Genomic DNA, 11996 nt, shown 5'->3' with positions numbered 1-11996 from the left:
TCAGAGAGCTAAACGTGCAAATGAGCAACGCAGTAAGTGACCTACGCGAACACAGCTCGAACCGGCAGTGCGCGCCCGCTCCTAGTAGCATAGAGTTGCTAGGGTTGTATGTAAGCAGGGTAAAGGTAATACACAAAAGGAAGAAAAGAGGAGGACGAAAGAGGGCGGCGGAAGATAAAAAGTTCCCATTCAGTCCTCGAATGTTCTCAGAACGCAGGCTAGGCTCCCGACCCGTAGGTGTGCCTCCCACACAGGGAGTGTCTTCGCCCTGTCCCCACGCCCCAAAGACGGACTAAATTTGGGCTGACGGCCCGGTAGCGTTTGCCGCACCCCTAGCTGCAGCCCACCGAAAAGCTGTCGGGAGAGTCCCGCCTCGGGCGAGACTAAAAACCCTCTATGCCATACAGCCAGCCTTTGATCCCCGGTAGCAACCCGAGCTCAGGGGCAGCGGACCGGAGAACAGCCTTCGGGTGACCCGCCGCTGCAAGGGTGGCGTCAGCCCCGCCTCCATGCTCACGGGGCCCGCCCCCTTCCGCCCAGGCCCTGCTTCTGCTTTCGGGGTTCCATCACCACCTCTTCACGCTGGGGCCAGTCCTCTCGCAGCATAGCCCCGCCTCTCACACTCTTGGGCCTTGCATTCCAACCACCTCGCGTCCTGGCACCGCCCCCGCGCCCCGCGGCCCCGCCTCCTGAACATCAGGGCCCGCCTCGCGTTCTCGGGTTTGAAGCCCCGTTGTCCGGGCTAGAGCTCCGGCCCCGCCCCCACGTGCCCTCGGAGTCCGGAGGAGGGGTTGGAGCTCGCGAGGAGGCGTGGCCGTAGTGCGGGAGGAGGCGCGGGCCTGGCGGCCGGGACTTCGGCTTTGACACAGACGGCGATCGGCGGCTGTGGCTTTGGTGCTGGGCTCTGGACCCGGTTCTTGCGGATACCGCGTCCGAGTCGGGAGAAGGACTTTTCGTTTGGATGAACGCAACTGCGGCAGCGCCGCCAGTCTTGGTGCAGCCGCAGCGTCCGGATTTCACTGCCGCTGCCGCCTCCGCGAAGCCCTGCAGCTCCTGCCGGTTCTGGGAGGCACTCAAGAGTTTTCTCCAGCAGAAACAGCTGGGACGCGCGGTCCGAGGTGGCGTGGGAGGGATCCCGCGGCCAGCCGCTGATCAGCACCTGCGCCGGCGCTGTCCTGGGCTGGGCTCAGGCTTCGGAGCCGCAGGTGGAAGGAGGACGCCCCAAAGGAGCAGCTGAGAGGTGGGGCGCTAGGAACGGCGCCAACTCTGGTAGAGGATGATAAACCCTTTCTCCGTGCCCGCATTAGTGAGGATGGAATTTCAAAGTTGCTGGTGGTGCTGAGTGTCAGGAGCCGGGGGCGTGGGGATGCCCACTCCCTTTTGCCTGAGAGTTTAAATGGAAGCGACTGGAGGCGGGGAGATGGCCCCAGTGCTGAAAGAGTTGAGAGGCAAGGAGGAGAGGTGTAGTAGGCTGGTGGGTATAGGTCTCCTTCCAGGAGAAGCTGCTTATAGCGTTTTTTGACCCTAACGTGATAAAAATTGGGCTTCACTAGAGGTAAATCCTCATGGGACAGCCCCCTTGTGTGTGTTTCCTAAGGTTCACAGACAGACATCAGCCCTGGACTCCTGGCTAAGAATCCAAGCTGTAGGTAGGGAGTGCTAATGCAAACTGATTAACTGATTCAATCGATTTGTGTTTATTTGTTTTCCAGGTGGCCAAGTGAAAGGTAGTTTTGGACACTCGGGGCAGGTTATTTAATGTTTGTCTAGGTAACCATTTCATGCCCTGAATCCTGCACCTTCCCTCTGTGCCTGTGAGGTCTACTGGGCTTCCTCCCTAGCCAAAAGGCTTCCTGGACTCCTGATCCTGCCATGGGGAGCACCCTGGGCTGCCACCGCTCCATCCCCCGGGACCCCTCGGACCTGTCCCATAGTCGCAAGTTCAGCGCAGCCTGCAACTTCAGCAACATCCTGGTCAACCAGGAGAGACTTAACATCAACACCGCCACGGAGGAGGAGCTGATGACCCTGCCGGGGGTGACGCGCGCGGTGGCACGGAGCATTGTGGAGTACCGCGAGTACATCGGTGGCTTCAAGAAAGTGGAGGACCTGGCACTGGTCAGTGGCGTGGGTGCCACCAAACTGGAGCAGGTCAAGTTTGAGATCTGCGTGAGCAGCAAGGGCAGCTCGGCGCAGCACTCCCCCAGCTCCCTGAGGAGGGACTTGATGGCAGAGCAGCAGCCTCACCACCTGGCCACCGCCGCTGCCGTGCCCCTCACCCCGCGTGTCAACATCAACACAGCCACCCCGGCTCAGCTCATGAGCGTGCGGGGCCTCACGGAGAAGATGGCCGTCAGCATCGTGGACTACCGCCGTGAACATGGGCCCTTCCGCAGCGTCGAGGACCTGGTGAGGATGGGCGGGATCAATGCCGCCTTCCTGGACAGGATACGGCACCAGGTGTTTGCCGAGAGGTCCAGGCCTCCGTCCACCCACACCAACGGCGGTCTGACCTTCACCGCCAAGCCTCACCCCAGCCCCACCTCGCTAAGCTTGCAGAGTGAAGACCTAGACCTGCCGCCTGGGGGGCCCACGCAGATCATCTCCACGAGGCCCTCGGTGGAGGCCTTTGGGGGCACGAGGGACGGGCGGCCTGTGCTGAGGCTGGCCACCTGGAACTTGCAGGGCTGTTCGGTGGAGAAGGCCAACAACCCCGGGGTGCGAGAGGTGGTGTGCATGACGCTCCTGGAGAACAGGTGAGGATAAGAACAAGCAAGGGCATTGGGTATGAAGGCAGCTCTTGCATGGCCTCATCTGTGCATGCAAATGAGTGGATTTGGGGGCGGGTATGGAGAGGGCAAGATTTTTAAATCAGTGGGCTTGAGGCCACAGCCAATATGGTGCAGTATTCTGAGTGGCTGAGCTCTCCTGCTCCAGAATTTTCTAAATAGAGCTATCTGGACTTGAGGTCTGTATCTTGAACATGGTATGCTGCTGCTGCTGCTGCTAAGTCGCTTCAGTCGTGTCTGACTCTGTGCGTATGTCTGAGATTAATTCCTAAATTTGGGGTCAGTGGAGACTGTATTAGTGTTACTGCTTTGGAAAATGTTTGACTTCCAAGACTTCATGGGGTTTACACCAGATGAGGCACTCACAGCCTGGGAACTGTTGCCCTTCTGCATGGGTGAAAAAGCTAGTCAGAGTTTTTTTTTCTTGGGAGGCAAAGTCACATTTGTTCTACCAAATATGCTAATTTGTGTCCAGAAAAATCTTTGCAAAGACCAGGTATTTGCAAACATACACGCTATGTAAATATATTTACCAAAACGCTGCAAATGAATCACCCTTCATTCTTTTTCCTTATTTAGCCTGAAGGTGGTTTTTAGGCCCACAGTTACAGCCCCAAATATATGTAAACCTCCCCTGTCTGAGGGCCAGAAAAGGCCAAGCTGATTGTATGGTGAACACTGGCCAGATTTCCATATTTGAACCATAGAAGAAGAGAGTTGTATGATGCCCTCTTATCACTGAGTGTTTACCTTATTTACAACGCTATTCTCTGTGGGAACTTCCGTTGACACTCCCTAAAACAAAACAATATTACTGTAGCAGTAACTCCCGCTGTGAAATAGTGCATTATATAACACAATCAACTTTGGGAAGGAAAGAAATATTTCTAATAGTCCCTTCCAGGGCAAAACCCAAACTCATGTCCGTATGGATCCTGCTCTGAAGGGAATTGGCCCTGCCACCATTCCACACCACCCCCCACCCCACGTCCACTTCTGCCTTGAGATGCAGTATGCTTAGGACCACACACTTTTTTTTGCACTGGGTTGTTGGTGACATGAAGTAACTTCTCGGCGGGAAATCACAGTGCATTGTGGCAGAGCATCAGGAAAAATGAGTGAGGAGAAAATTGGGTCAAAGCATTTCCCTGGCACTGTCCCACTGGCGTGCTCCGTCACTGAGTGCTAGGAACTTGCACCACTCAGGGAAGGGGACCTGGGGAACCCGAATGCACTTCCTGCAACTCCACATCCTCTGTTTTGCATCATAACTCACTCCTTTTGCAAAATCATGTAGTACACAGGGGAGAATAGGACTCAACCCAGGAGATACCTGTGCGGAATGGCTGGACAGTTGTTCTTTTCATCCATGGCCGAATGGCTGTATGTCTGGGCAAGGAGAAGGGAGGCAGAGGGCTGATTGTTTAATTCCTATTATGAGTTTCCTTAAGGCTTATTTTGGGGATGGAGGAGGATGAATCAGGAGCTGAAGTTGCCCCATGGGGATGACCGACTGGGTAGCCCTTGCCCACTTACCATGACAGATTTTTCAAGTGTGGTCTCTGGAAACCAGCATCAGCAACTGCCACGGGAACCTTGGGCTTTTCGCAACCTCTGGGTAGTTCTGATACGCAATAAAGTTTGCACCTTGTACTGTGTGTTGGCAGTCAGATGTTCTGTGAGCTGCTCTGTGAATGTTTTCCCTGAAGTGTCTTTTCTGACAAGTCTGGTGAGTCCAGGCAGCGCTTTCTAGGTATATTTTCTTTGATGGTTCCCATCATCCTTGTAGTTATTCAACCATGTGATGGTCTTTTTGGACAGAGTTTGAAGGGCTTACTTAGGTTCTAGAACAGATAAATGTGAAGGGTGGAAAATGGGAGAGTGAACAGGAAACAGCTGACTTCAGAGTGGGCTCCGGACCGGGTCAACCAGGAGCGCCAAGAAAGAGCGGTAACTTGCCCAGTGAGGGATTTGTCCTGGTGTCTCTTCTTTAGATTTCCTAGGGGGTGATGATTTGTTGAAGACAGTTGACTATTGTCCTCAAGTGAGAGTTCAGGAAGAGCTTACCCAGAAGGGTATAGAAGGGAGCATCTGGCAGCCACTTTAAATGTGACCTGTGTCGCCATGATATTTCTCACACTTGGCCACATCTGTTGTCCTGCGGGTTGGTGTTTCTTTTTGCCTGTTCGTGATGTGTTCAGTGTTCTGGGCACTCTAAGCACCTTGTTAGTGTTTGGTAAACCTGAAGTAATTGGCTTAGGGCCTGACTCCCTGCAGAACTGGAATGGATCCATTGGTTAGGGCACTGAAAGATGCCTGGTTGTGACGGAGTGGATCACATGTCCTCAAAACAGCGGTGTACATTCTCCAGGAGCTGTGTTCATCCTGAGTCACAAAATTATCTCACATTCCAATCGATCCTTTTATTAGCAAGAGGAAAGAAATTTAATTTGAGCAAGAATGGATGCAGGTAATTTTGGGGGTGCTCTTTATATATACACACACATATACATATATATATTATAGTAGTTATGTGACTTTTGAATGTGCCTTTGTATTTTCACAGCTTTCTCAGTAACTCCGGGAAGTAGGTAATGCATGCGTTTATTGTTGAGTCTCCATCTTTGAGTAAGGAAACTAAAACCGAAGAAGTTAAGTGACTTGCCTCTATCCCACAGCTCATTAGTATGTCAGCTGGGACTAGGACCCAGAACCTTCTAACTTTAGACCTGTGCTCTTTGCAAGTGTGCCGTTTTATAAGCACCTTACTTTTATCCTGCCTCTTGTTCAGACATTCCACACTCTGCCTAACCAGGGGCATTTGCCAAATTGTGTACTAGTCCTATTTTCATACATTAAATTCATTGTAAAGAAAAAAAGAAAACCCCCAGCTCCACCTCTGTATGTGTTAAATTGGTGAAATTCCTTAACTTCTCGAAGTCTCAGTTTTTCCATATGATAAATGTAGCTAATGTAAAACACACACATACGCACAGAGAAACACAAACCCTTGGGCACTTTTTTTGCAAAGGGAATAGCTGGCTCTTGTTTTCCTCTCTGTGGGTTTGTGTGTGTTTTCTTAGACTAAAACATACCTGGCTGAGACTCTAACAGGATGGAGTCTTTTTGGCCCTGAGGTGCTGCTGCCTTGGTGGATAAGTGTGTATGAGCTACAAGAAATCATGTTTTGTACATGCAGCCTGAGATAGAGCAGAAAGCTCAATAATCACGATTACCAGGAACCTTCAAGGATGTCATGCTGTGGCACAGAACTGACAGGTTTCATCAGATTCCTTTGCCGAGGGTCAATCTTAGGCAATGTTTTTCCTTGTTTTCAGGATTTATGGAGCAAGTCTAAAAGAGGAATGCTTCTGCTAAATACTCTTGCAAAATTTGATGATAGCCCAGATATGGAATGAAGATTGTTTATTTTTTTCTATTCCAGTTTTATTGAGATATAGCTGACATATAGCACTGTAGAAGTTTAAAGTATACAGCATAATGATTTGACTCACAGATGTCATGCAATGATGACCACAATAAGTTTAGTGAAAATCTGTCATCTCATATAGGTACAAAATCAAAGAAATTAAAAAAAAAAAAACATTATCCTTGTGATGAGAGCTCTTAGGATTTACTCTCCTAACAACTTTCATGGATTACATGCAGAAGTGCTAATTATGTTAATCATGTTATACATTGTCTCCCTAGTACTTTTTCACCTTTTAACTGGAAATTTGTACTTTTTGACTACCTTCATCCAACTTCCCCTCCCTCTATGCCTCACCTCTTGTAACCACAAATCTGATCTCTTTTCCTAGGAGTTTGTTTGTTTTTTGAAGTGAACTTGACCTGTAACACTGTTAGTTCCTGATGTACCACATAACGATTCAATATTTTTATACATTTCAAAATGATCACCATGATAAGTCTAGTTATGATCTGTCACTGTACAAAGATACTATATCATTATTGATTGTATTCTCCACACTGAACACTGCACTTGTGACTTACTTCTTTTGTAACGTGAAGTTTCTACCTGTTAATCTCCCTCACTTATTTCTCTTCTCCCCTACTTCCCCTCTGGCAACTGTGTGTTCTCTGTCTCTATGCCTCTGTGTTTAGCTATGTTTGTTAATTTGCTTTGTTTTCTGAATTCCACGTATAGTAGTAATAGTTTAGTCACTGAGTCGCGTCCCCATGGACAGTAGCCTGCCAGGCTTCTCTGTCCTTGGGATTCTCCAGGCAAGAATACTGGAGTGGGTTGCCATTTCCTTCTCCAGGGAAATTCCACATATAGTGTTTGTCTTTTTCTATCTGACTTATTTCACTTAGCATCAGATCAGATCAGATCAGTCGCTCAGTCGTGTCTGACTCCTTGCGACCCCATGAATCCCAGCACGCCAGGCCTCCCTGTCCATCACCAACTCCCGGAGTTCACTCTGACTCACGTCCATTGAGTCAGTGATGCCATCCAGCCATCTCATCCTCTGTCATCCCCTTCTCCTCCTGCCCCCAATCCCTCCCAGCATCAGAGTCTTTTTCAATGAGTCAACTCTTCGCATGAGGTGGCCAAAGTACCGGAGTTTCAGCTTTAGCATCATTCCTTCCAAAGAAATCCCAGGGCTGATCTCCTTCCGAATGGACTGGTTGGATCTCCTTGCAGTCCAAGGGACTCTCAAGAGTCTTCTCCAACACCACAGTTCAAAAGCATCAATTCTTCGGCGCTCAGCCTTCTTCACAGTCCAACTCTCACATCCATACATGACCACAGGAAAAACCATAGCCTTGACTAGACGAACCTTTGTTGGCAAAGTAATGTCTCTGCTTTTGAATATGCTATCTAGCATAATATCCTCCAAGTCCATCCATGTTGTTGCAGATGGCAAAATTTCATTCTTTTCATGGTTGAGTAATGTTCCGTTATGTGTGTGTGTGTGTGTCTCTATGTATATACAATGTCTTCATCCATTCATTTATCAGTGGGAACTTAGGTTGCTTCCATATCTTGGTTGTTGTAAACATTGCTCCAGTGAACATACAGGTACATCTATCTTTTTCTTTGGATCTGTACCCTGCAGTGGAATTGCTGGGTCACATAGTAGTTTTAGTTTTAGTGTTTTGAGGAACTTCCATACTGTTTTCCATAGTGGCTATGCCAATTTACATTCCCACCAATAGTGCGCAAGCATTCGTTTTCTTCACATCCTTGTCAACATTTGTTATTTGTGGTCTTTTTGATGATAGCCATTCTGACAGGTGTAAGGAAATATCTCATTGTGATTTTAACTTGCATCTCCCGATAATTCATGATTTTGAGAAGGTTGTTTGAATTTCACTCTTTGTTTTTTTGCTGAGGAATTGTTCAATTTTGAACAGTCCTTTTGGTTTCTGAAAGCATAAGTGCTGTAGGAGCTGACAGATAATCTCCAGAAGAAACAAGGAGTTTAGCATCCCACTTGCACATTTTCCCATGGTCTCCATCAGAAAGAAATGTGTCAAAGTCTTGAGCCTTTTAATGGTCTGAATCTGTTTTCTTGCCTCATTTGTTTGTGGTATCAAAGCACAAGGTGAATTAGTGCATGACAGCACACACTCCTTGTGAAAAAAGGGATTTTAGTTTGTCAGACTTAATAGACTCAGTATAGATACAGCCCATCTTGTTGTTTGATTCATTCATGGAAAAACATGTATTGAATGGCTGCTATGTATATGCTAAATTTGGGAGTCAGACTGGCCTTGTTTTTAAACCAAGTTAAGGAAATGTGAATCAGCTTTTATGGCTCAGCCTCAAAACATTTGGAAAAATCTACACATTTTATCAAAAGTCACCGAGCAGGACTGATACCGGGTTGAATTTTTAATAAGAGTAATGGGCTCATCCTGAGGGACTGAAGGTTGGTGGGTGCAGCCAGACATATCATCTTGGGGCAAAGTGCCCGGCAGTTGCCTTAAAGTAGAAATTGTGAAATCTATTTTGACAGCTGTGGAAACAGAGGCTCAGAAAGATTAAATAGCATCCGTGTGGCCTTCAGAAACGAAGATGTTGGAATCAGATTTTGAAGGCAGGCATGTTTGATTTCAGAGCAGGGAATGGAGGTATCTCTTCCCAAATTCCATGGCCTTGACTGACCCTCACCCACCTGCTCTTTCCTCCCTCTCTTGGGCCCCAGGCTGGCCAGGCATCAGAGTTTTACCTAGACTCTCAGGCCGCTGGAGACCTCTGCTCCCTTCCTGTTTTTGTTCCTGTGAAGGACAGGGCTCTGGGCCAGAGGTGGAGCACTCCAGAGGGTGTCGGTTCCCCACCACCTTGCACTGGGACCCTCAAATGTGAGTCTGCGACCTTGGCTCCACTCCAAGGCCGTGTTCCGGTTTTCTGAGCCAGAGAGCTCTGGGTTTCCAGAGAGAAAGGTGGTCAGTAGTAAGACTGCTGAGGATTAATGAGAGAAGAGGGCATGAATGAAGGGAAGGCCTGGGGTGGGCAGACATAGGGCTTATTTCACCAAAGGGACAGCTCTTCCTTTTGTCATTCCAGAAAGCTGGGCCCACTGGGATCTGATTCGTAGTGGGGGAGGGGGTGTGTTGAAAATATTGATTCTTCTAGAAGATACTCATTCCTTTATTATTTATTCATTTAACAGAAATTTTTTGAGCTCTCACTAAGTACCAAGCTCTGGTAATAAAGTGTCAGATCAGATCAGATCAGTTGCTCAGTCGTGTCCAACTCTTTGCGACCCCATGAATCACAGCACGCCAGGCCTCCCTGTCCATCGCCAACTCCCAGAGTTCACTCAGACTCATGTCCATCGAGTCAGTGATGCCATCCAGCCATCTCATCCTCTGTCGTCCCCTTCTCCTCCTGCCCCCAATCCCTCCCAGCATCAGAGTCTTTTCCAATGAGTCAACTCTTCACATGAGGTGGCCAAAGTACCGGAGTTTCAGCTTTAGCATCATTCCTTACAAAGAAATCCCAGGGATGATCTCCTTCCGAATGGACTGGTTGGATCTCCTTGCAGTCCAAGGGACTCTCAAGAGTCTTCTCCAACACCACAGTTCAAATGCATCAATTCTTCGGCGCTCAGCCTTCTTCACAGTCCAACTCTCACATCCATACATGACCACAGGAAAAACCATAGCCTTGACTAGACGGACCTTTGTTGGCAAAGTATTATCTCTGCTTTTGAATATGCTATCTAGGTTGGTCATAACTTTCCTTCCAAGGAGTAAGCGTCTTTTAATTACATGGCTGCAGTCACCATCTGCAGTGATTTTGGAGCCCCGAAAAATAAAGTCTGACACTGTTTCCACTGTTTCCCCATCTATTTCCCATGAAGTGATGGGACAGGATGCCATGATCTTCATTTTCTGAATGTTGAGCTTTAAGCCAACTTTTTCACTCTCCACTTTCACTTTCATCAAGAGGCTTTTGAGTTCCTCTTCACTTTCTGCCATAAGGGTGGTGTCATCTGCATATCTGAGGTGATTGATATTTCTCCCGGCTATCTTGATTCCAGCTTGTGCTTCTTCCAGCCCAGCATTTCTCATGATGTACTCTGCATAGAAGTTAAATAAACAGGGTGACAATATACAGCCTTGATGAACTCCTTTTCCTATTTGGAACCAGTCTGTTGTTCCATGTCCAGTTCTAACTGTTGCTTCCTGACCTGCATACAGATTTCTCAAGAGGCAGATCAGGTGGTCTGGTATTCCCATCTCTTTCAGAATTTTCCACAGTTTATTGTGATCCACAGTCAAAGGCTTTGGCATAGTCAATAAAGCAGAAATAGATGTTTTTCTGGAACTCTCTTGCTTTTTCCATGACCCAGAGGATGTTGGCAATTTGATCTCTGGTTCCTCTGCCTTTTCTAAAACCAGCTTGAACATCAGGAAGTTAATGGTTCACATATTGCTGAAGCCTGGCTTGGAGAATTTTGAGCATTACTTTACTAGCGTGTGAGATGAGTGCAATTGTGCGGTAGTTTGAGCATTCTTTGGCATTGCCTTTCTTTGGGATTAGAATGAAAACTGACCTTTTCCAGTCCTGTGGCCACTGCTGAGTTTTCCACATTTGCTGGCTTATTGAGTTTAGGATAAGACAAAGCCAGTGCTCTTATAGAGTTTCCATTTTAGGCAGGAAGACAAACAAGTCAGTACACAGATAAATGCCTATAGATAGTGGTGAAAGCTGAGGGTGATGGAGGCTTGCTGAGTAGATGGGGGTCAAGGAAGCCTCATCTGAGGAGCTAAGGAGCCAGGCATGGAAGAAGTTGGAGGAAAGAGTGCTTCACTAGAGGAACCAGCAGGTGCAAAGGCCCTGAGAGAGCTTGCTTCAGACAGAGAGCCGGAGTTCCAGGAGTGGAAGGTGGCTTCCACTTCCACTTGCAGAGGGAGACAGGGCCAGGTGGGTGGGGCCGCAGAGAATTAGAAGCAGAAGTTGATGAATTAACTGTTATCAGATTGTTCTGTCTGCTGGGGGGTCTCTTGGAGTGTGTCCTAGGAGTTGACTAAGTGAGGCTATTATATACAGGCTGAAAAGGATGATGACAGGGGAGCAGAAGTGGGTGGTAATAAGAAGATCTTTTAGAGACAAAAACTGAAAAGACTTGCCTGTGTTTGGGATATTGTGGAGATTAACTGGGTAGATTGCTAGAAGACAGGCTCAGAGGCATTTAAGAAATCTGGAGGCTGACTCACATGCCTCTGCGTTATGTCGGCATGATGCAGCTTGGTGACCTTACCCCTCTGTCTGCTGTTGCCTCACTCTGGACAAATGTGGGATCTTGGTCCACAGTGAAAGAGGCCATGAGGTCCTCTGTGTAGACCAGGTGCTGGACTGCACCCCATGGGTCAAGAAAGAGCCTGGGGACAGTGACAGAGACATCAGTGAATTATTGGACAAGGATTTTACACAAAGGGTCCTGGAGCAACACCCCACCTTGTGTGGCAGACTGCAGGGCAAGACATGAGAGCAATCTTTGGTACTTAGGGGAGAAGGAGGCTACCATTATAGGGAAGAATTGAGGTCAGGTGGGCTCATCAGTTACCAGGGACTAGTTAAGTCCCATAATGAAGAGGATTGGGTAGACATGTGAGTGGAACAGATTGGTCGAGCTGGGATATACAGAGCAAGAGAACAGCTATATTAAACGGCCTAACCATATATTTGTGCTGTGCTGTGCTTAGTCGTGTCCAACTCTTTGCAACCCC

General features: G+C 48.1%; 1 protein-coding gene across 2 annotated transcripts in view; it reads left to right on the top strand.

The window, feature by feature from the left end:
• The first annotated feature begins 818 nt into the window (after positions 1-818).
• Positions 819-11996, top strand: part of EEPD1 (endonuclease/exonuclease/phosphatase family domain containing 1) — a 127078-nt gene continuing 115900 nt past the window's right edge. The window contains exons 1-2 of one of the 2 annotated variants that reach the window (XM_055590416.1): positions 819-1240; positions 1713-2756. In XM_055590416.1, coding sequence (XP_055446391.1) covers positions 1873-2756 — 884 coding nt within the window. In that variant the 5' untranslated portion in view covers positions 819-1240; positions 1713-1872. Of the gene's footprint in view, positions 1270-1712; positions 2757-11996 lie in introns of both variants that reach the window. The other variant, XM_055590415.1, reaches the window with a different exon arrangement.

Source organism: Bubalus kerabau, chromosome 8 (assembly GCF_029407905.1).
Source record: "Bubalus kerabau isolate K-KA32 ecotype Philippines breed swamp buffalo chromosome 8, PCC_UOA_SB_1v2, whole genome shotgun sequence".
NCBI lineage: Eukaryota > Metazoa > Chordata > Mammalia > Artiodactyla > Bovidae > Bubalus > Bubalus kerabau.
The sequence above is the reverse complement of the archived record's forward strand: the minus strand, read 5'-3'. Positions and strand labels throughout refer to the sequence as shown.